A 16625-nucleotide genomic window follows, 5' to 3' on the forward strand; every position below is an offset into this window, starting at 1 on the left:
TATCGGCCAACTTTGCCCTATTTTCAAAAGCTTGCATAGAAAGAGAGTGGGCATGTTGAATGGCCTGAAAGAGCACAGGGCAAAAATTATTACAAAATTTTACAAAGTAAAAGAGAAGACAAGTTTCCATGTAAAGACACTTACTTGGACAGAACGTTGGAGCATAAAGGCATAGTTCTCGTACTCACTCATCTTGGAATTTCGCTCAAGATCACCTGGGAGAAGTAGGGCGGATTGAGTGCTACGCCGACATTAATGTCGTTGGCACTATCGCTGGCAAGAACAGGCTTATCTTCTAAAGTAATTTCAGGCGTCCAGGGGACTTTTGGTATTCTGGACCCCGAGGTCGTCGCAGACGATGACCTCGGCTTCTTTGATTGTGTGGACTCTGATGGCTGTGTCTCAGCAGACCTTTTTTTGGGAATGGAAGTCGTCTTCTCACTCCCTGCCAATTATGAAATTGTCAGGGTATCCTCAGCCTCAACTTCAGTGGCTTTAGCCTTTGGTTGGGCTTTCTTGGTTCGTTTCGGCTTTGGTGGGGGCATGGTTTGCGTCGGCTGAGCATCGACGTCAACAGGGAGATCGGCAAGGAGGTCTTGAGCAACGGGCTTTGGGCGACCCATCTCAGCAGTCTTAACAAGTCTTCGCCGACGTTTTCGTTCTTGTATTGGGACCAAGTATGGGGCCGAAGTAGATGGTTGATTGGTTAGGTCAGATGTTGACTCTTGATCTGTTCGTGATGTAGAGGCGGTTTGAGTTGTGGCAGTAGGAGGAGAAAGGCTTTTCTTCTTTCTTTTGGGGACGTCGGGCAAAATCGATTTGTATGTAGGAATAAAGTTGAGAAGAAGAGGTGCTTTTCTTTTGTGAACTGGCAAGTCCAGGAGTTTTTCAGGTCCTTACTGGGAACGTAAGATTGGCGAAAGTTTTTCACTGGCTTGCGAACGTTTGCAAAAAGAAACAGACATTAGAAATAGATAAAATATTGAAGACTTGAACAAAAACAACTAAGTATTGACACTGGGCTCTTACCCTTGCCCTCTTTAATTGATCGGGGAAGAGGGTAGAGATGGGCGTCCTCATCTGCGCCAAACTCCCAATTTCCCGAAGCAATAACATAATCATCTCCAGCCCCCTTGTTGGAGCCTGGAAGGTCGGCTACGATTTTGAATTCAGTGGACCTTGGCTTGAGATAATAAATGAAGCCTTCTTCTTTCAAGTTAAGGGCACACATGGTGTAACAATATTGTATGTCGGCTAAGGTGATCCTAACGTTTTCCTGTTTAGCTAAGGCGATAATACCAAAAATCACTCGATAAGAGTTGATTGCCAATTGCATGGGGTTTAACTTATAATAATGAAGAATCTCGTGAAAAAGGATGTTGGGTGGGAGCCGGAGTCCGCACTCAGTAAAAGCTACAATGGGAAGGGGCATGGCGTTTTCTGTAAGCATGATGGAGTCGTCATCCCCAGCCAGTCTTAGGTGGACATCGACAGGAATGGAGAACTCTTGCCTAAAGTACTCAAGTTTGGTCGGGTTATCTACCCTATGTCTCCACATACCCATGATATCGGCTTCTATTAGAAGGGTTGAAATTCAGAAAGATGTTTCTTATTGATGGGACCTCGGCAAACAGTGAAAGTAGGTGCAGGTTTTAGTTTTTTCCTAAGTTATGGGTTCTATAAACAAATCCCAAACCTAAAACTATGAAGATGAAGATCAAAGGTATAGATCTGGAAAAGATACAAAAAAACAGAAAACAAATACGAAGTTTCAGAGTCAAGAACAGAGATGGACTATCAAGAACATGAAGAATACAAAGGGTTGAAGGCCAGGAAACAGTAGCAAGACATGCAAGAAACACTAAGAACAGTACATGTATTCAGGGCATAAGCAAAAAACAAAATCAACACATTCAGATGTATGATCTACAAATTGATTACTTGAAGCAATAGTAAACAAGAAATTCCAGGAAAGATCAAGAACTGGAATAGAAAGAAACAGCTGCTTACCAGAAAAAGAGAGGCCGGAAAGGGATTTGCCGACGTCCTATGACGGTTGCAAGAGCAGAAGACCGGTGGAAATCTCGCCGGAAGGGGTGAACAGAGAAGGATGCAGAGCTTTGGAAGCTTGAGCAATGGCGGATTTGAAAAAAAGAGTTTTAAAGAGAGAAAAAAGCAAGAGAACTCAAATGCAAAAGTGAAGAGACGAAAGAAAGGGGGAAAGATTTTGTCAAAAAAATGAAAACTGCGGCAAAAGCAATCAATACGCCTAAAAAAGCGCATACGTCAGACGGCGCATGTGAAGAAGAGATGACTTATGGGCGCGTTACAGGCACGAGCTGGTAAGAAAGAAACGCGTGTCTAAAACAGTTGAATTGAAGTGCATGACAGCTCATGCGCGTAAAAGGTTCCTTAAAAATCTTTGATTTTTTACGGAAAGCATGTCGGCCAGAAATGAATGATCTCGGCTGTCAAATCTTAAGCCGATTTACTGGAAGAAAATACAGATATGGGTTCCATCGCATTTTAATCCAGATTAGGTTCGGTCGATTTTGGCGGATTAAAATATCCGCTGCTCACCTCTAGTTTTTGGGATAAATTACACTTTTAACTCTTATAATTTGATCCAAATTTCATATCAGTTCTTATTATTTCAATTTGGCGGATTAAAATATCCGCTGCTCACCTCTAGTTTTTGGGATAAATTACACTTTTAACTCTTATAATTTGATCCAAATTTCATATCAGTTCTTATTATTTCAATTTGAACAATTTTTTTTTTTTTTTAAAGTTTAGTTTCAATTAATTTGGTGTCTCCATTTAACTTAAACGTTAATATTAGAAATTTTATTACACGTGTCACTCTCCTAAGCCATACACGTAGAAGAAATTGATAATTATTTAAACAAAATCATCAAATTAAAACATAGACTTAAAATATTCAGCTCGTTCCTTCTTGTTGATGAGCCAGGCTCACTGCTGCTCTGCATCTGAAAATCGGGTGATATTGGCTTGAAGTGGGCTGGAACTTACAGCAATTATTTGCTTGAAATGGGCTGGGTTTATAGAGGCTTTGTTGGGTGTATTTTCATTTTGATTATTTATTTTATTCTTCTTGCTTCTTGTCTTTGTTTGGCTTCTCATCAAATTTGGCGTGGTGCTAGTATATGACTGAGCATACATATTAGTGTCAACATAGTTAGGATGATTATATTATGCTATGATACTTGTCGTACTTGTGCCTCCCCTCCCCCACTCTTTTATTGATGTTTTTGTCATATGTAATTGTATGCTTGCGATTCATCAATAAATTTCTTCTATGTTACTAATAGGATTGTAATTGAACACAACCAATTTAAGCATTAAATTGTTCAAAATTTGACTTATTGAAAATTAGTCAAGCTTCAGCTTACATCAAGTTTAAAGAATCAAATTTGAGCTTGACTTGTAAAATATTTGAAAAACTCGAGCTCAATTTCAGTAAACTCAAACTAAACTTAAATTATTCATGAACAATTTGATTATTATATATATATTTTTAGCTCATTTATATATTTATATTTAAAAAAATTTCAGGGCGGCAAAAGATCATGTTAGGTGCTATAGTGAACTTGACTGAAACAAACTGAAACAATTTGAACATTCCCACACACATTTTGGCATCAATTTGCCGAAGATGAGACCACATCACTATACCTTCCAAATCCTATGATGTAAACTTTTGAGAAGGGATATGCATATCTGCCAAAATTTTTACAATTAACCAATCTATATGTTTTGTACCCAATCCTTATGTTGTGTTTGGTTGGGGGATTTGAGGAGAGTTTGGAAAGGAAAATGGAAAAGGTAAGTGAAATGTGAATAAAATATACCTATATTTCACCTAGTTTCACACATCTTTTCCCTTTTTCTTTCTAAATCCCTCCCCAAATCCTCCAACCAAACACAGCGTTATTGTTTTCACATCTTAACCCCCCTTCTTTTTCCCCTTCCTCTCTCTCTCCCTCCCTCCCTTGAAGGTTGATGTGCAGCATTTTACTAACTTATATGCAAGGCTGGTACTCCGGTGGGTTCACGGCCGGTTTGGCCCAAAGCCAGTAAAGTCGTGGCTATGAGCTCTCAAAAATTGATAAAAAAAATGGGCCTGAAAATAGTAAATTAGAAGCTTCTTCTATCAAAACTATACTATCTCTAAGAGTTTGTTTGGAAAGTGACTGTTTAGTAGCTTTTTGACTAAAATATAAAATTAAAATAATTAATATGTTTGCAAAGGACTTTTTGATATTTTACGAAAAATTATGCAAATACTACACAAAAAAAAAAAAAAACTAAAATGTTAAAAAGTTAAAGTATATTCTTATTCACTTTAGTCACAAATGTCATCTCATTCACTTTATTTTTCACATGTTTTTTTCTTCTTCTGAGAGGTTGTTTGAGATGTGCTATATAAATTCATTTTTTGATTTTTTTGACTAAAAAAGTAGGGGAAAAAAATGTATGCTTGAGATAACTTTTTAAATTTTTACAAAAAGATGTGTAATAAAATATTGTAATAAAATCAAAATGACCATTCTACCTTCATTGACTTTTTGACTTTTAACTTTTTAATTTTTGGATAGTTGAATTCAAGGGGTAAAATAATAATTTTGCCCTTTAGGCTTCCCTCACAAGCTTCCCCCAAATAGTATGGATTTTTTAGTTTTTTTAATAACTTTTTGACTTTTTAGCTTTTGGGTTCGTTTAAGATGTGAGTTGACTTTTTAATTTTTTGGCTATTTTAGCGTGGGACTAAAAAATCTCGTTTGGAATAGATTTTTGGACTTTTTTGACTTTTGTAAGAAAAAAAATGCAATAATTATGATTTGGATGTAGCATTTTATCTTATTAGCTTTTTAGTCTATTTTATTTTTTTATGACTATTTTAGCCGAAAAAATCCTTTATTTTTTCTTCCCAAACGAGCTCTTTATAGGTTATCCCAAACAAGCACTAATATTAACTATTTTCACTTTATATTTTAACTAAAAAGCCACTAAAAAAATCACAATCCAAATAAGATCTTAATAACCTTTTAACTATTATACTAAAATAATCACTTACCAAACATAATCTAAATCTTTAATTTTTTCAAGTTAGACTTCGGCTGCTCGAACTGAGTCGGTCCAAATTCCAACTTGTAGGAGCCATCAACTAGCCGCAACAATTGACACCAGCTACTAAATTCTTCCCCATTACTTCATTTACATTTGAAAAGGCCGGCTTAGAATCTGAAAAAATAGAATCTTAAATGAGGTTTTCATTTGAGATTTTTAGAGTCCTACAATCCAACTCTGTTTTTAGTAACATACACTTTCCCCTTGCAACACATGGAATTTTCAATTGAAATTTGTTCTGTTGTGTGGCACATTTTGTGACCTCACATGATTCCCAATAATTGTCTTTGAATAGGTCAGCTATGATAAATTAGAGTTTTTTTTGAATGGTTTTGCCATTTTTGCCATGGAAAACTCATAATTTCACGATCTATCTTCATTTGATTGTTTCTATTTTCCTCACAAATGTTAAATAGAAATGTCATTTGTTAGTCTCAATCAGCATAAGAAATAGAGAGAGAGACAGTTTTGTCACATTTTAGCAATTGCCAATTTTTGTCTCAAATTTGACACAACATTTTACAATATCATAATTTGGCATGAGTTTTGACAAACTATTATGCTGTGTTTGGTTGAGAGATTTGGAGAGGGATTTGAAAAGGGAAAGGAAAAAGGTGTGTGAAATTAGGTGAAATTTAGGCATGTTTTATTCACATTTCACTTACCTTTTCCATTTCCTTTTTCAAATCTCTTCTCAAATCTCCCAATCAAACACAACATTAGAATTGAGTTTTTGAAACGTCTTACTATAATTTTTTTTACAATAGTTGTAACATGTCATTGAAATTAGAAAAAAAAATTGAGACTCGAAATTTAAGTCTCAAAATTTTATTCATAATGAAATGACATATTATGTTTTGACTTTTGATTTGTTACAATGTAAAGCTCTAATACCTAAACATATCACTGTGACTGAATTCTTGGACTCAAATTGTAAGTATGTAGCATCTGTGACATGACACTCAATAAAAAAAGAAAAAAATATAACACCAAGGTCAAAATATCAAATCATTCATGGTGGGGCCCACTGCCACATCATTAGTGGTAGCACTAATTAATGCTCTCACTCATTTTCCTTAGAAAAATGATAGAGACTCATAATTTAGATTACTAAATTTACATAAAATGATGTAATAAGAGAGTTGAATCCTAAATGAAGGAATATGTTACAAATTAAAAGTTAACATTAATCCTACCATATCACTGTGAATCAAAATTATGAAATTCTTTTAAGGAATCTCAAACATTTTTCTTAAAATTATTCTTAATTATTTTGTACCGAGAAATGTTACTTATTAGTAAAATTGCCGAATTCGAAATGATTAAAAATTACCTATTCAAAAGAAATTATTATAAAAATCTCTATAACTCTAGTATTAGGGTTCCTAGTAGCCCACTAGCCCACTAGCCTACTACTACTAGTAAGGCAAAACACCACTATAAAAGCACTAGCAAGAGGCAACAGACTTTCATTGTAGGCCTTAGTTTTCCAAAGCAGTCATGGGTGACACACCTTCAATTGTTGTCATTAGCCCTTCCCCTAAACATGACTTGCCCACTGAATACTCCATCATGGAAGAAGCAAAGCCTAGAAATCACCAAGAACCAACCGTGACCATCACACCTCCTCCTAATACCTTCCAAAAGGTCATAAACTCTGTCATCATAACTATCTTATTTACAAGAACGCTACGTATCGTAACAATATTCAAAATTTGAAATTTATAGATCAGATTCATTCTACAACTACTAACAACATAGTATTATTTTGATTCCTTGTTAAAACAGATTGTTGCAGAGCTTATGGGCACCTATATTCTTGTATTTATTGGTTGTGGGGCAGCTCTAGTTGATAGAGAAAAGACACTTACCATTGTGGGCATAGCAATGTTGTGGGGTTTGGTTCTAATGGTAGTTATATACACACTAGGGCACATCTCTGGTGCCCATGTCAACCCTGCAGTCACCATTGCCTTTGCTGCTGCCCAAAAATTTCCTTTGATACAAGTAAGATCCTTTTACTTTGTTAGTTAAAAACAATGGACTCATCACTTTAGTATTGTTTTTTAGGAGAACACCACACATGTTATAAGATGTATGGTGTGGAGCATTATTTGAAAATCACTAAGTAACTTCTCCATTGCATGAGATGGGCAGGGGATACTCTTTCCAGATGTCCAAAGAGGACAGGGGAGATTCAGAGATAGGAATCTAGCTTGTGTAGCATTTGAAGAAGTATGCATATATATGGGATAAGCGAGTCAAGCCAGTTTATCAACCACTCACAAGACCACTGAGATCTATGGTCGTCTCTAGTCAGTAAAAGACTTATCAGAGTTGAGTTTTGACATGTTCAAGCTTAGCTCTCTCAAAATTAGTCGAGATCGAGTTTGTAGAGCTTAGCTCTAATTAAACTTGATTACATAAACGAGTTGAGTTGGAGCTAGAGTTTGAAAGTAAAATCGAAACTTAAAGTAATATGCATATTAAGATAAAAAAAGAGAAGATTATGGGCAAAAACAAAAGAATGCTTGATAAAATTCATCAATCAAATATATAAATTTGCAAAAGCACTAAACTTAAAAATAGAAATAAGATAATAATAACAATAATATATTTATCTATTATTAAAAATAATTATTAAATTATATATCTTTATGTTCATGAGTCCATTTGGCTTGAGCTTGGGTTTGCTCAACCTCGGTCTCAATTATTTAAGTATTTTAAAATTTTGGCTTGAATTTGTTCATTTAGCAAACAAGTCGAGCTCAAATGAGGTTTAAACGAGTTGTGCTTGAGCTAATAATGAGCAGTTCGGTTCATTTGCAACACACAGAAAGTGACCACTTTTGCATGGAATGCAAAACAGATGAAGCCTGGAAGTTTCTTTGATCTCAAAAGCATGGAAAATCTATGACTAGTTAGATATTACATGAATGAAGCACCTTCATTTCACACACATCATTTGACATTTTTGTCCATTTAGATGATGCCTGGAAATGTCCTCCTGCAGGTGCCAATGTATGTTTTGGCACAGTTGTTAGGTGCAACACTAGCATGCCTCACCCTCAGAGTATTGTTCAATGATCAAGCTGTCGATATGCGCCCAACGGTGACTCAATATTCTAGTTCAACAACTGATCTTCAAGCTGTTATTCTGGAGTTCATCATCTCTTTCTTCCTCATGTTCACCATCTCTGGTGTTGCCTCTGATCATAGAGCGGTATGTTCTTCACAACAGGTGCCATATATGTATATATACTAGAGACGGGTTCACAATTTTCATCTAAACTTTTGTTGATTTGATGAATGGAGAAGATGGGTTGAATTTGATAACTATTTTATTTTATTTTTCATTGAACCTTTGATCTACAGTCATGCCCTTATTGCAATACTGAAAGCTACTAACTTCCAACTGATAAAAACAGAACCAAGGGTTCGCTGGAATTGCAATAGGAGCTACAGTGGTGTTTAACAGTCTCGTGGCTGGGTAATTCAACTCCCCTAATAATCTTCACATCGACATAGAAGACATTTCAACATTTATCATCATCACTACCATTTGATCATGTTAGAAATTGGGCGCCCATGTGGCATGACCCTTAGAACCTTTTGAACCTCATCCAAATGGGTTTTGAATTTGAATTCAAACCTATTTGGATGAGCCACTCAGGATATATATCTATCATATCATGATATGGATAGATGATATAGATATCAGATATTATCTCATTTAACCAATGGATAAATGAGATAAATATAATATATATCTGATATATGGTTATGGGTAACCAAGAGAGAAAACAACGTAGGTTTTGTTTTCTATCCATAAACTGACTCTCTCCCAAGAAACAACGATCAAGTCAATTGCACTGTGGTTTGTGTGGGTGATATTCACCATTGTAATATCACCCCACTGCTGGGATTGATTTATCAGACTCTGGAAGCACGTGATTTATCCACGAGGTTCTATCATCGAAAGGTATGATATGATTATTTTATCCGCTGCATAATTGTTTGTTTTTATTTACATTGGTATCAGAGCCATTGATGGATATTTTCGTGTTTCTATTTTTACATGCGTATATATACATGTATATGCATGAATATTAATGGAGGAGGAAGATGAAGTGCACGGTTTTCTTTTTTGCATTTTAACTCCATTTAGATTGAGAGAGTGATATACCTCAATTTTATGTTGCTTAAATGTTATTTTTTATGCCATAAATGTTTTTATTGTGAAAAATGGAGTCCGTCAGTACAAAAATCGGACCGGAAAACAACCGGGAAGGCGGCGCGTGTGATTCACGCGCTGTATGACGCCGAGCAGCAGCCCCACGCGCCACCACGCGCCTCCACGCGCTGAGCGCGTTAGGCACGCGCCCCACACGCGCCACACGCGCGATCTGTCAGCTTCCTTCCACACGCGCGCGTTAGCCGCGCCGCTTCCAGCCGCGCCACGTGTGCGACACACGCGCGCCATGCGCCGCGCCGCGCCGACTCGCGCCGAGTTGCGCTGAGCCGCGAGCCGAGCCGTTTTTTCCCCCTGGCTTGGCTCTAAGGCTCTGTTTGTTTGTTTTTTAATTCTGAATTGCGTTAATTGGCCATAATTTATTCGTTATAGCTTTGTTTTAAGCATGGTTGGTACCCTTAGACTCAGAATTAATTTTTCTACATTCTGTAAAATTTTGAAAATTTTACGAAAATAAAAAATATTTATTCTGTGTTAATAATTCATTTTTTATGCTTTAAAATGATTCTGGTATTACATAAATAATTTTCTGGGGTTGAAATTTTTATTGTGGACTTCTGAAATGTTTTACTATCTACTGGTAATATTGTCTCAGTTTATCAGTTTCTGGATTTTTTATTTCTAATTTTATGTGTGTTTATTAGTTATTTAAAATTCCAGAATATTTCAGAAAAATTCCAGAAAATTTCAAAATGATGTACACTTTAATTATGGCATAATCTGAATATTGAATACAACATATTTTTTTTTGGATTTGTAATATGTTGAAATTAGAAGAGCATGATTATTTATTTATTTATTAGAATTCCATTATTAAATAAATATAGCATGAGTTATTTGTAGATTTACATTAAAATGCTATTGTATGGAATTTATCATGCTTTGTATATGCCATAGTCAGTGGGAGGTTATTCGGTTGAGAGAAATCTTTGTAGATTAACTCCCGAAAACCAATATTTTTGCGCATAAATTAAACTAAATTTTGGATAATTGTCACTTGTGGCGCAAGAGATGATTACGAGCATAGCGGATTTTCGATCTTGCGACTTGTGTAATATTGTCACTATTTAATTTAGATTTTTGCGGCAAAATTATATTATGCTAATCAAATTAATCCCAATGCGAATTTCTCTCTAAATTGATTTAGCTTATGGAAGTTAATTTGGTTGACCTAAACTTAGTAGAGATGTTCAAATGTGAACAAACTAATCCCATTCTTTAGATGAGCAAAAGTCTTGGAGACTTTAGGTCAAACCTTAATTGAGCCAAAGTAAGGAAACATGACTCAAAGTCGCCGTGTTTTTTGTTGCCTTGTTTGGCACAATAAAAACTAATGTGTGCGCTATAGTTAGCGGCACGCTACATAGTTTTGGTTGGCGAGTTTTGGAGTTATGAAATTAGTAAGCCCTCAATAGATCTGTATATGATCTTGACTAATGAGCTGCGCGGATTGACTTTGTAATTTGACTTGTAAATAATGTTACATCATTGGATGAAGTAACATTCAAGAGTCACGTCATCCAAGAAATGCGAGCTTAAATAAATTAGTCATTAAGTGTAAGACGAGTAGCCAGTACGAGCAGTGTTTTGCTCTCTATCCAATTATTGGGAGTGGATTGAGCGAAATTTCATGCACTATAATAGTGTGCGTTGAAATATCACGTGAAGTTAAAAGATTAGCGCTTAGAAGCTGCAAAATCTATTAACACTGAGTGAAAAGATTAGCGCTTAGTGGCTGCAAAATCTATTAGCATTGCCAACTTGTCTAAGTGTGGACACTTACTGTTTCCACACTTGAGTGTGAAACATGGATGAGGTGCTTCTTTGTGTGATTCCTTTACTAGGCTAACGTTTTGAATAACATTTACCACTAAGCGCAAACGTTGTAGCATAGTAATGAAAAGGTTAAGGCTGACAAGGTTGTTATGACTCTAAGAATTTAACGCATCGCTTGTAAGAGCATTGTGTTGAATTAGACTATTTAGCCTAATTCGCGCTTAAGTTACTTCAGGAGCTATCATAGTTGATAGCTTATTCTCTCCTTCTTGTGGATAGTAGAATTAATTGCAAGTGACTATGAAGCGAGAAATAGAGATGGCAATAGGAGTATCGTCATCTTTCAACTAGATGTATTAAAGTGTATGGAGAATAAAATTGACTTGAAGGTGCAGGGGATTAGCACTTACTAGTTAAATTTGCGACTTAGGCGCAGTTGATATCTCCATGATATCCTTTTTATGATCTAGTGAATATGACTTAGTCGTGAGTCATTACCTAGTTGGGCCTAAACCTTTAAAACTTGTCTTCGAGAACTCACACATTAAGATGATTGGAATTAGTTTATGACATTGGTCATGAACCAGTGGCTTATTATACTTAATCACATTAATGAGATGATGACACGATGGTTTGAGTAGGCCTTCTCGGGCCCACTCGCTTATGACATCCTGCTCTCATGTGAATGTGTAACTTTGTTCGCAATGGGTGCACACAAGTAAGTAGGAAAGCCGCAGAAGGTCATTTGTTTTGGCGCATTTAGTCCACTATGATATTTTGTGACTAGATATGTGTGAGGGTATGATAGCTAAGCCTCAATCTCGACACATTTATAGATTACGATACGCATCTGAGTCAAGACTATTTGATCTCCCATACGTCAAAAGTTTTGAGATGATTTTTGACATTGCACATATGAGGTCGAGATCAATTAGATAAGAGTTTTTTGTGCTTTTAGTTTTGACCAAGGTGGCGAGTATCTATTTGAGTTATTTTTCAGAAAAACTCTGTGAAGAGAGATGGATGCTTAGAAAATTGATTATTCCTAGTACTCAACAACACACTGGTGTAGTAGAGATAAGGAATTAAATATTGTTAATGTTAGGTGGATAATGGCGCAAAATGTTTCCCAATTGGGAATTGCACTAGTTTGTTGCCTATATCCCTAACTAAGTGCCCTCCATATCAGATTTTACACTCCATTTTGAGTAATGGGTTAGCAGAGAGCCATCTATGGGCGATCTGTAACCATTAAACAGCTTATCTTTATTCTACTTCTCATAAGATTGCGAAGTTAAGACCTAGGGTTCTATAGCGCATTATTGTATGCTGTCTTGTAAACACAAAGGGTCGTGTGGCGCATTATTGTATGCGGTCATGCAAACCCTCCGGGTCATGTGCATATAGGTAAGCATCTTTGTGGTAGTGTAACTAAGTCACATAAAGTTTTATTAGTAAAGGTGACGTGAATAGAGTTTTCGGAACTCTATAAGATGGAGAATTCCAAGCATAGCGCTCTATGTAGCCTAGTTGAGAATGGAAAGAAATTTCCAATATCCTAGGGACAGTGGGAGCGATGTGCCTACTAATGGATTACTCCATTAGAGAAGAATACTCTACATTCTTAGTTGCGTGGTAGCAAATGTGAAAATTTTCCACGTCATCACTGGGTGATTAAGAGGGAAACATTCATGATTGCTCCGCAAGATGATAAAGAGCCTAGGATAATGCCTAAGGCTCTAGTCCCCTATTTTTTGAAAGTGGATCAATGTTGCGCAATTTAAGACAAAGTCTTTGAGGATTAACCATTTTTTATAATTTGGTTGACTTTCTATTATGACGCAAAACTGTTATAAAGTTATGCGTAATTTGGATAGTCATTGTTGAGGCATAAGGCTCGCTAGATACCGAATGGTCGCACCATTGAGGAAAGTGTAGACCATGAGAAGACTTCCTCCTGGGGAGTGAGGTTATTTTGACTTAGGCTATAATTGACATAAGTTCGGAACATTGATTTGTGGACATTGTGACCTGATTTCTCATTAGAGAATTGGATAAGTAGATCCGTAGGGATTTACCTTCTGCTTTTATGGTGAAAAGTTAGGAGCGCAAAAAGGTTGCTGGTTCCAATAAATCTTTTACAACCTAAAGCAGTTATCCAAACAGTGGTTCTTAGATTTCGTCAAGCCATGATAGGCCAACGATGATCAATGAAGACCACTGAGGCATGATCAATGGTCCAAAAGAAGTTTTTCCTTACTTAGTCATTATGAGCCAGGAATTTATAAGGTTGTCGCCACCTAGGGTGGGCAGTCCTCTATTTTAGATATGATGGACATGGGTGATGTAATTTATATGCTCGGATGTACGATCCTTAGGGATTGTTTTAGGAAAATTCTCGGTCTGTCTTCGATGACTTACATAGAGAATATCTTAGAATGATTCTAGATGCAAAATTGCAAATCCATTGACTTACCTATCGGTAAAAGCCAGAGCCTTAGCTATTGAGTGAATCCTCAGATTATCTTTGGGAGAAACAGATGACCTATATTCCTTGATCTTTTCTTTGTTGTGGGAGCCTAAAGTACGCTATGTGGGCGTATTCGGCATGATAAGTGTTATCTTTGATAAATGGTTAACTGAGTTGTTCAGACTTTGACCTTGCTCATTAGACTGTGGATAAAATGCTTTATTAGAAGCATATTAATTTGCTCATTGTAAAATTCAATGCGCTGGTTAGGCGCATCTGCGCTAGTTGGGCGCATTAAGAATGAACGCAAATTGGTCACCAAAAATATCTTTAGAGAGGTTATTGCGCAAGAGGTAGTGATCTTAAATCATTTCATGTGAGGCGCACATGGTGGATTCCGTTGTATATACTTATCGCAAGAGGTGCTGATATGGCTTATGTTTGGAATCCATAATTGCGCAAGCTGTGGTCATTTTTTTTAAATCGATCACTTATTTTGAGATGATGGGATGTTGACACTATTATGGTTTGTGTCATAATGAGTAGCAGATGATGATGTCAGCAGGCAAGATTGGCTCACTCACACGAGCAATCGCCCTTGGCGCTTGGGAGCGAGCAAGGATGAGACTGGTGGTTTATTTTATTCGGAGCCAAGAGAGGCTTAAATCATCCACTATGTATGTCGCCTTGGTTATAACCAAGATGAGGTCGTGTTAAGGACCAAACATGGATGTTAGTACCCACTTTCCATGTTGTGCCTGTTATGATTAGCCAGATGCGAGATCTCATTTGGCGCCTAGAAGGCGAGCAAATAGAGAATTCGGGTTAGGCGCTAGAAAGCGACTAGACTAATATCTGTACGGTGTATCGAGTATGACGTCACTCTTTATGGAAGAGTTACTCCACCGTAACATGTATTCATACTATATGTGCTTAGCGACCGAGTAATGAGGTGAGAGAATGGATCCCTGCTTCCTCACCGTGTGAGTCTTACGAGTCATTATTGATATGACTTTCATTTATATACCCTTTTGTGACTTTTGACTATGTCATAAGGTAAGGGGTTGATGTTCTGCTACTTTGGTATGTTGCCTGCGGTCATGTATGATTCGGCCTTAAGGGACATCACTGGGAAAGCGGTCAATCCTAAACTAAATGGCATGAGGGCAAAGGGAAGATCATCTAGTATTACACCACTGTTGTATATTCACTGCCGGCAACTCACATCGCTCTGTATGAGAGGCGAATTGAGTGTGAATATATTGCAAGAATTAAGAGGGTCAAACATGCTCTTTTTGAGGGATTAGAGATGTTTTTTGGACCGGTGTAATTAGATGGGTCTGGGGTATATGAGACACTATTTCTATTCTTTTTGGGTTGATGTCTCTATACTGGCTCATTTTGAGTTTCTAGTATAGAGCTCCCACATGCAGGTGTTCTCAGCAGTCGCACGGTGCAGTGGCTAGTATGAGATTGTTTATTTTTGGGGTGATTGAGATTGAGACGTGGCAGTGTCATGCCAACTCATGTCCGAGTGGGAGATGTTAGAAATTGGGCGCCCATGTGGCATGACCCTTAGAACCTTTTGAACCTCATCCAAATGGGTTTTGAATTTGAATTCAAACCTATTTGGATGAGCCACTCAGGATATATATCTATCATATCATGATATGGATAGATGATATAGATATCAGATATTATCTCATTTAACCAATGGATAAATGAGATAAATATAATATATATCTGATATATGGTTATGGGTAACCAAGAGAGAAAACAACGTAGGTTTTGTTTTCTATCCATAAACTGACTCTCTCCCAAGAAACAACGATCAAGTCAATTGCACTGTGGTTTGTGTGGGTGATATTCACCATTGTAATATCACCCCACTGCTGGGATTGATTTATCAGACTCTGGAAGCACGTGATTTATCCACGAGGTTCTATCATCGAAAGGTATGATATGATTATTTTATCCGCTGCATAATTGTTTGTTTTTATTTACAGATCACCATTGAAAAACAACAATCTTGCTCTCAATCTTACAGGCCAATCACCGGAGCTTCAATGAACCCCGCGAGGAGTATTGGTGCAGCAGTCATTTCTGGCGTTTATAAGAATCTATGGGTCTATGTTGCATCCCCTATCCTTGGAGCCATGGCTGCAGCCTTGGCATACAGTCTTCTACGCCAACCCGAGATAGAGAAATCCAAGGAGACAAGCAAAAGCTTGTACAATGATCTATATGACGAGCCATAGAAAGAAATTTATTCCATGAAGGAAATTTATGAAACCACTGAAAAGGGCATGGTGGAAATTTAGAATGATGCGTATGAAATTTCTCTAGAGAATTTGGGAAGGAAGAAAGGTTGTATATTTTATTTCCCATTTTCTGCTGCAGTTTTTGTCCAGAGATAGGACCTTAGGACTCTGTGTGAGAGAGAGATTCCACAGAGGACCTCCCAGTTTCAATGTGTACTCTTTCAATTTTAGTGTGTACTTACATATAAAAATATATATATTTTAAACTCAATTAATGTTTCATCAATGAGATTTCCAAGCAAAAACGAGGGAAAATTGCAATTCAGACTACTTTCAAAAAAATAATTACAAAATCATTGAAAAGCTTACATTCTTAATTTTTAGCGTTGATAAAGTTTTTCATTGATTTTGTAATTATTTTTATAAAGATACATTGATATATAATCTTCCCTAAACAATTCTAGTTAATTATTGCAATTATAGAACAGGACATATAAATTTTGGGGCACTCAAACAAGAAATTCAAAATGCAAAGTTAACACATTGTTTCTTTCACCAGATACGGAAAACATTTTTCAAAGCACACTTTCCATAAAATACATTTTCTTATGTTTGATTGCTACCTTTAGTGGTGGTACTGGTGGTGGCGTGGTGGATGGACAGTGGAGGTGATGGTGAGGTGGTGGAGTTGAAAATGATGGTGGTGATTGTGATC

General features: G+C 36.7%; 1 protein-coding gene across 1 annotated transcript; it reads left to right on the plus strand.

Annotated features, from left to right (window-relative positions):
- The first annotated feature begins 6622 nt into the window (after positions 1 to 6622).
- Positions 6623 to 16181, plus strand: LOC114315644 (nodulin-26). Its single transcript, XM_028262260.2, has 5 exons — positions 6623 to 6798; positions 6940 to 7158; positions 8165 to 8374; positions 8580 to 8641; positions 15697 to 16181. The coding sequence occupies exons 1-5, from the start codon at positions 6652 to 6654 to the stop codon at positions 15905 to 15907; spliced, it is 849 nt and encodes a 282-aa protein (XP_028118061.2). The 5' UTR covers positions 6623 to 6651; the 3' UTR covers positions 15908 to 16181.
- The last annotated feature ends 444 nt before the right edge of the window (positions 16182 to 16625 follow it).

This window comes from Camellia sinensis, chromosome 6 (genome assembly GCF_055761805.1).
Source record: "Camellia sinensis isolate YWXY chromosome 6, ASM5576180v1, whole genome shotgun sequence".
Classification (NCBI taxonomy): Eukaryota; Viridiplantae; Streptophyta; class Magnoliopsida; order Ericales; family Theaceae; genus Camellia; species Camellia sinensis.

What these genes read in the sequence shown, in the direction of transcription:
- LOC114315644 (XM_028262260.2), top strand. Translation starts at nt 6,652, where the DNA reads ATGGGTGACACACCTTCAATTGTTGTCATTAGCCCTTCCCCTAAACAT. An exon ending in AAAAATTTCCTTTGATACAA is followed by an intron (nt 7,159 to 8,164) that starts GTAAGATCCTTT and finishes GTCCTCCTGCAG; the next exon opens with GTGCCAATGTATGTTTTGGC. An exon ending in TTTAACAGTCTCGTGGCTGG is followed by an intron (nt 8,642 to 15,696) that starts GTAATTCAACTC and finishes TCAATCTTACAG; the next exon opens with GCCAATCACCGGAGCTTCAA.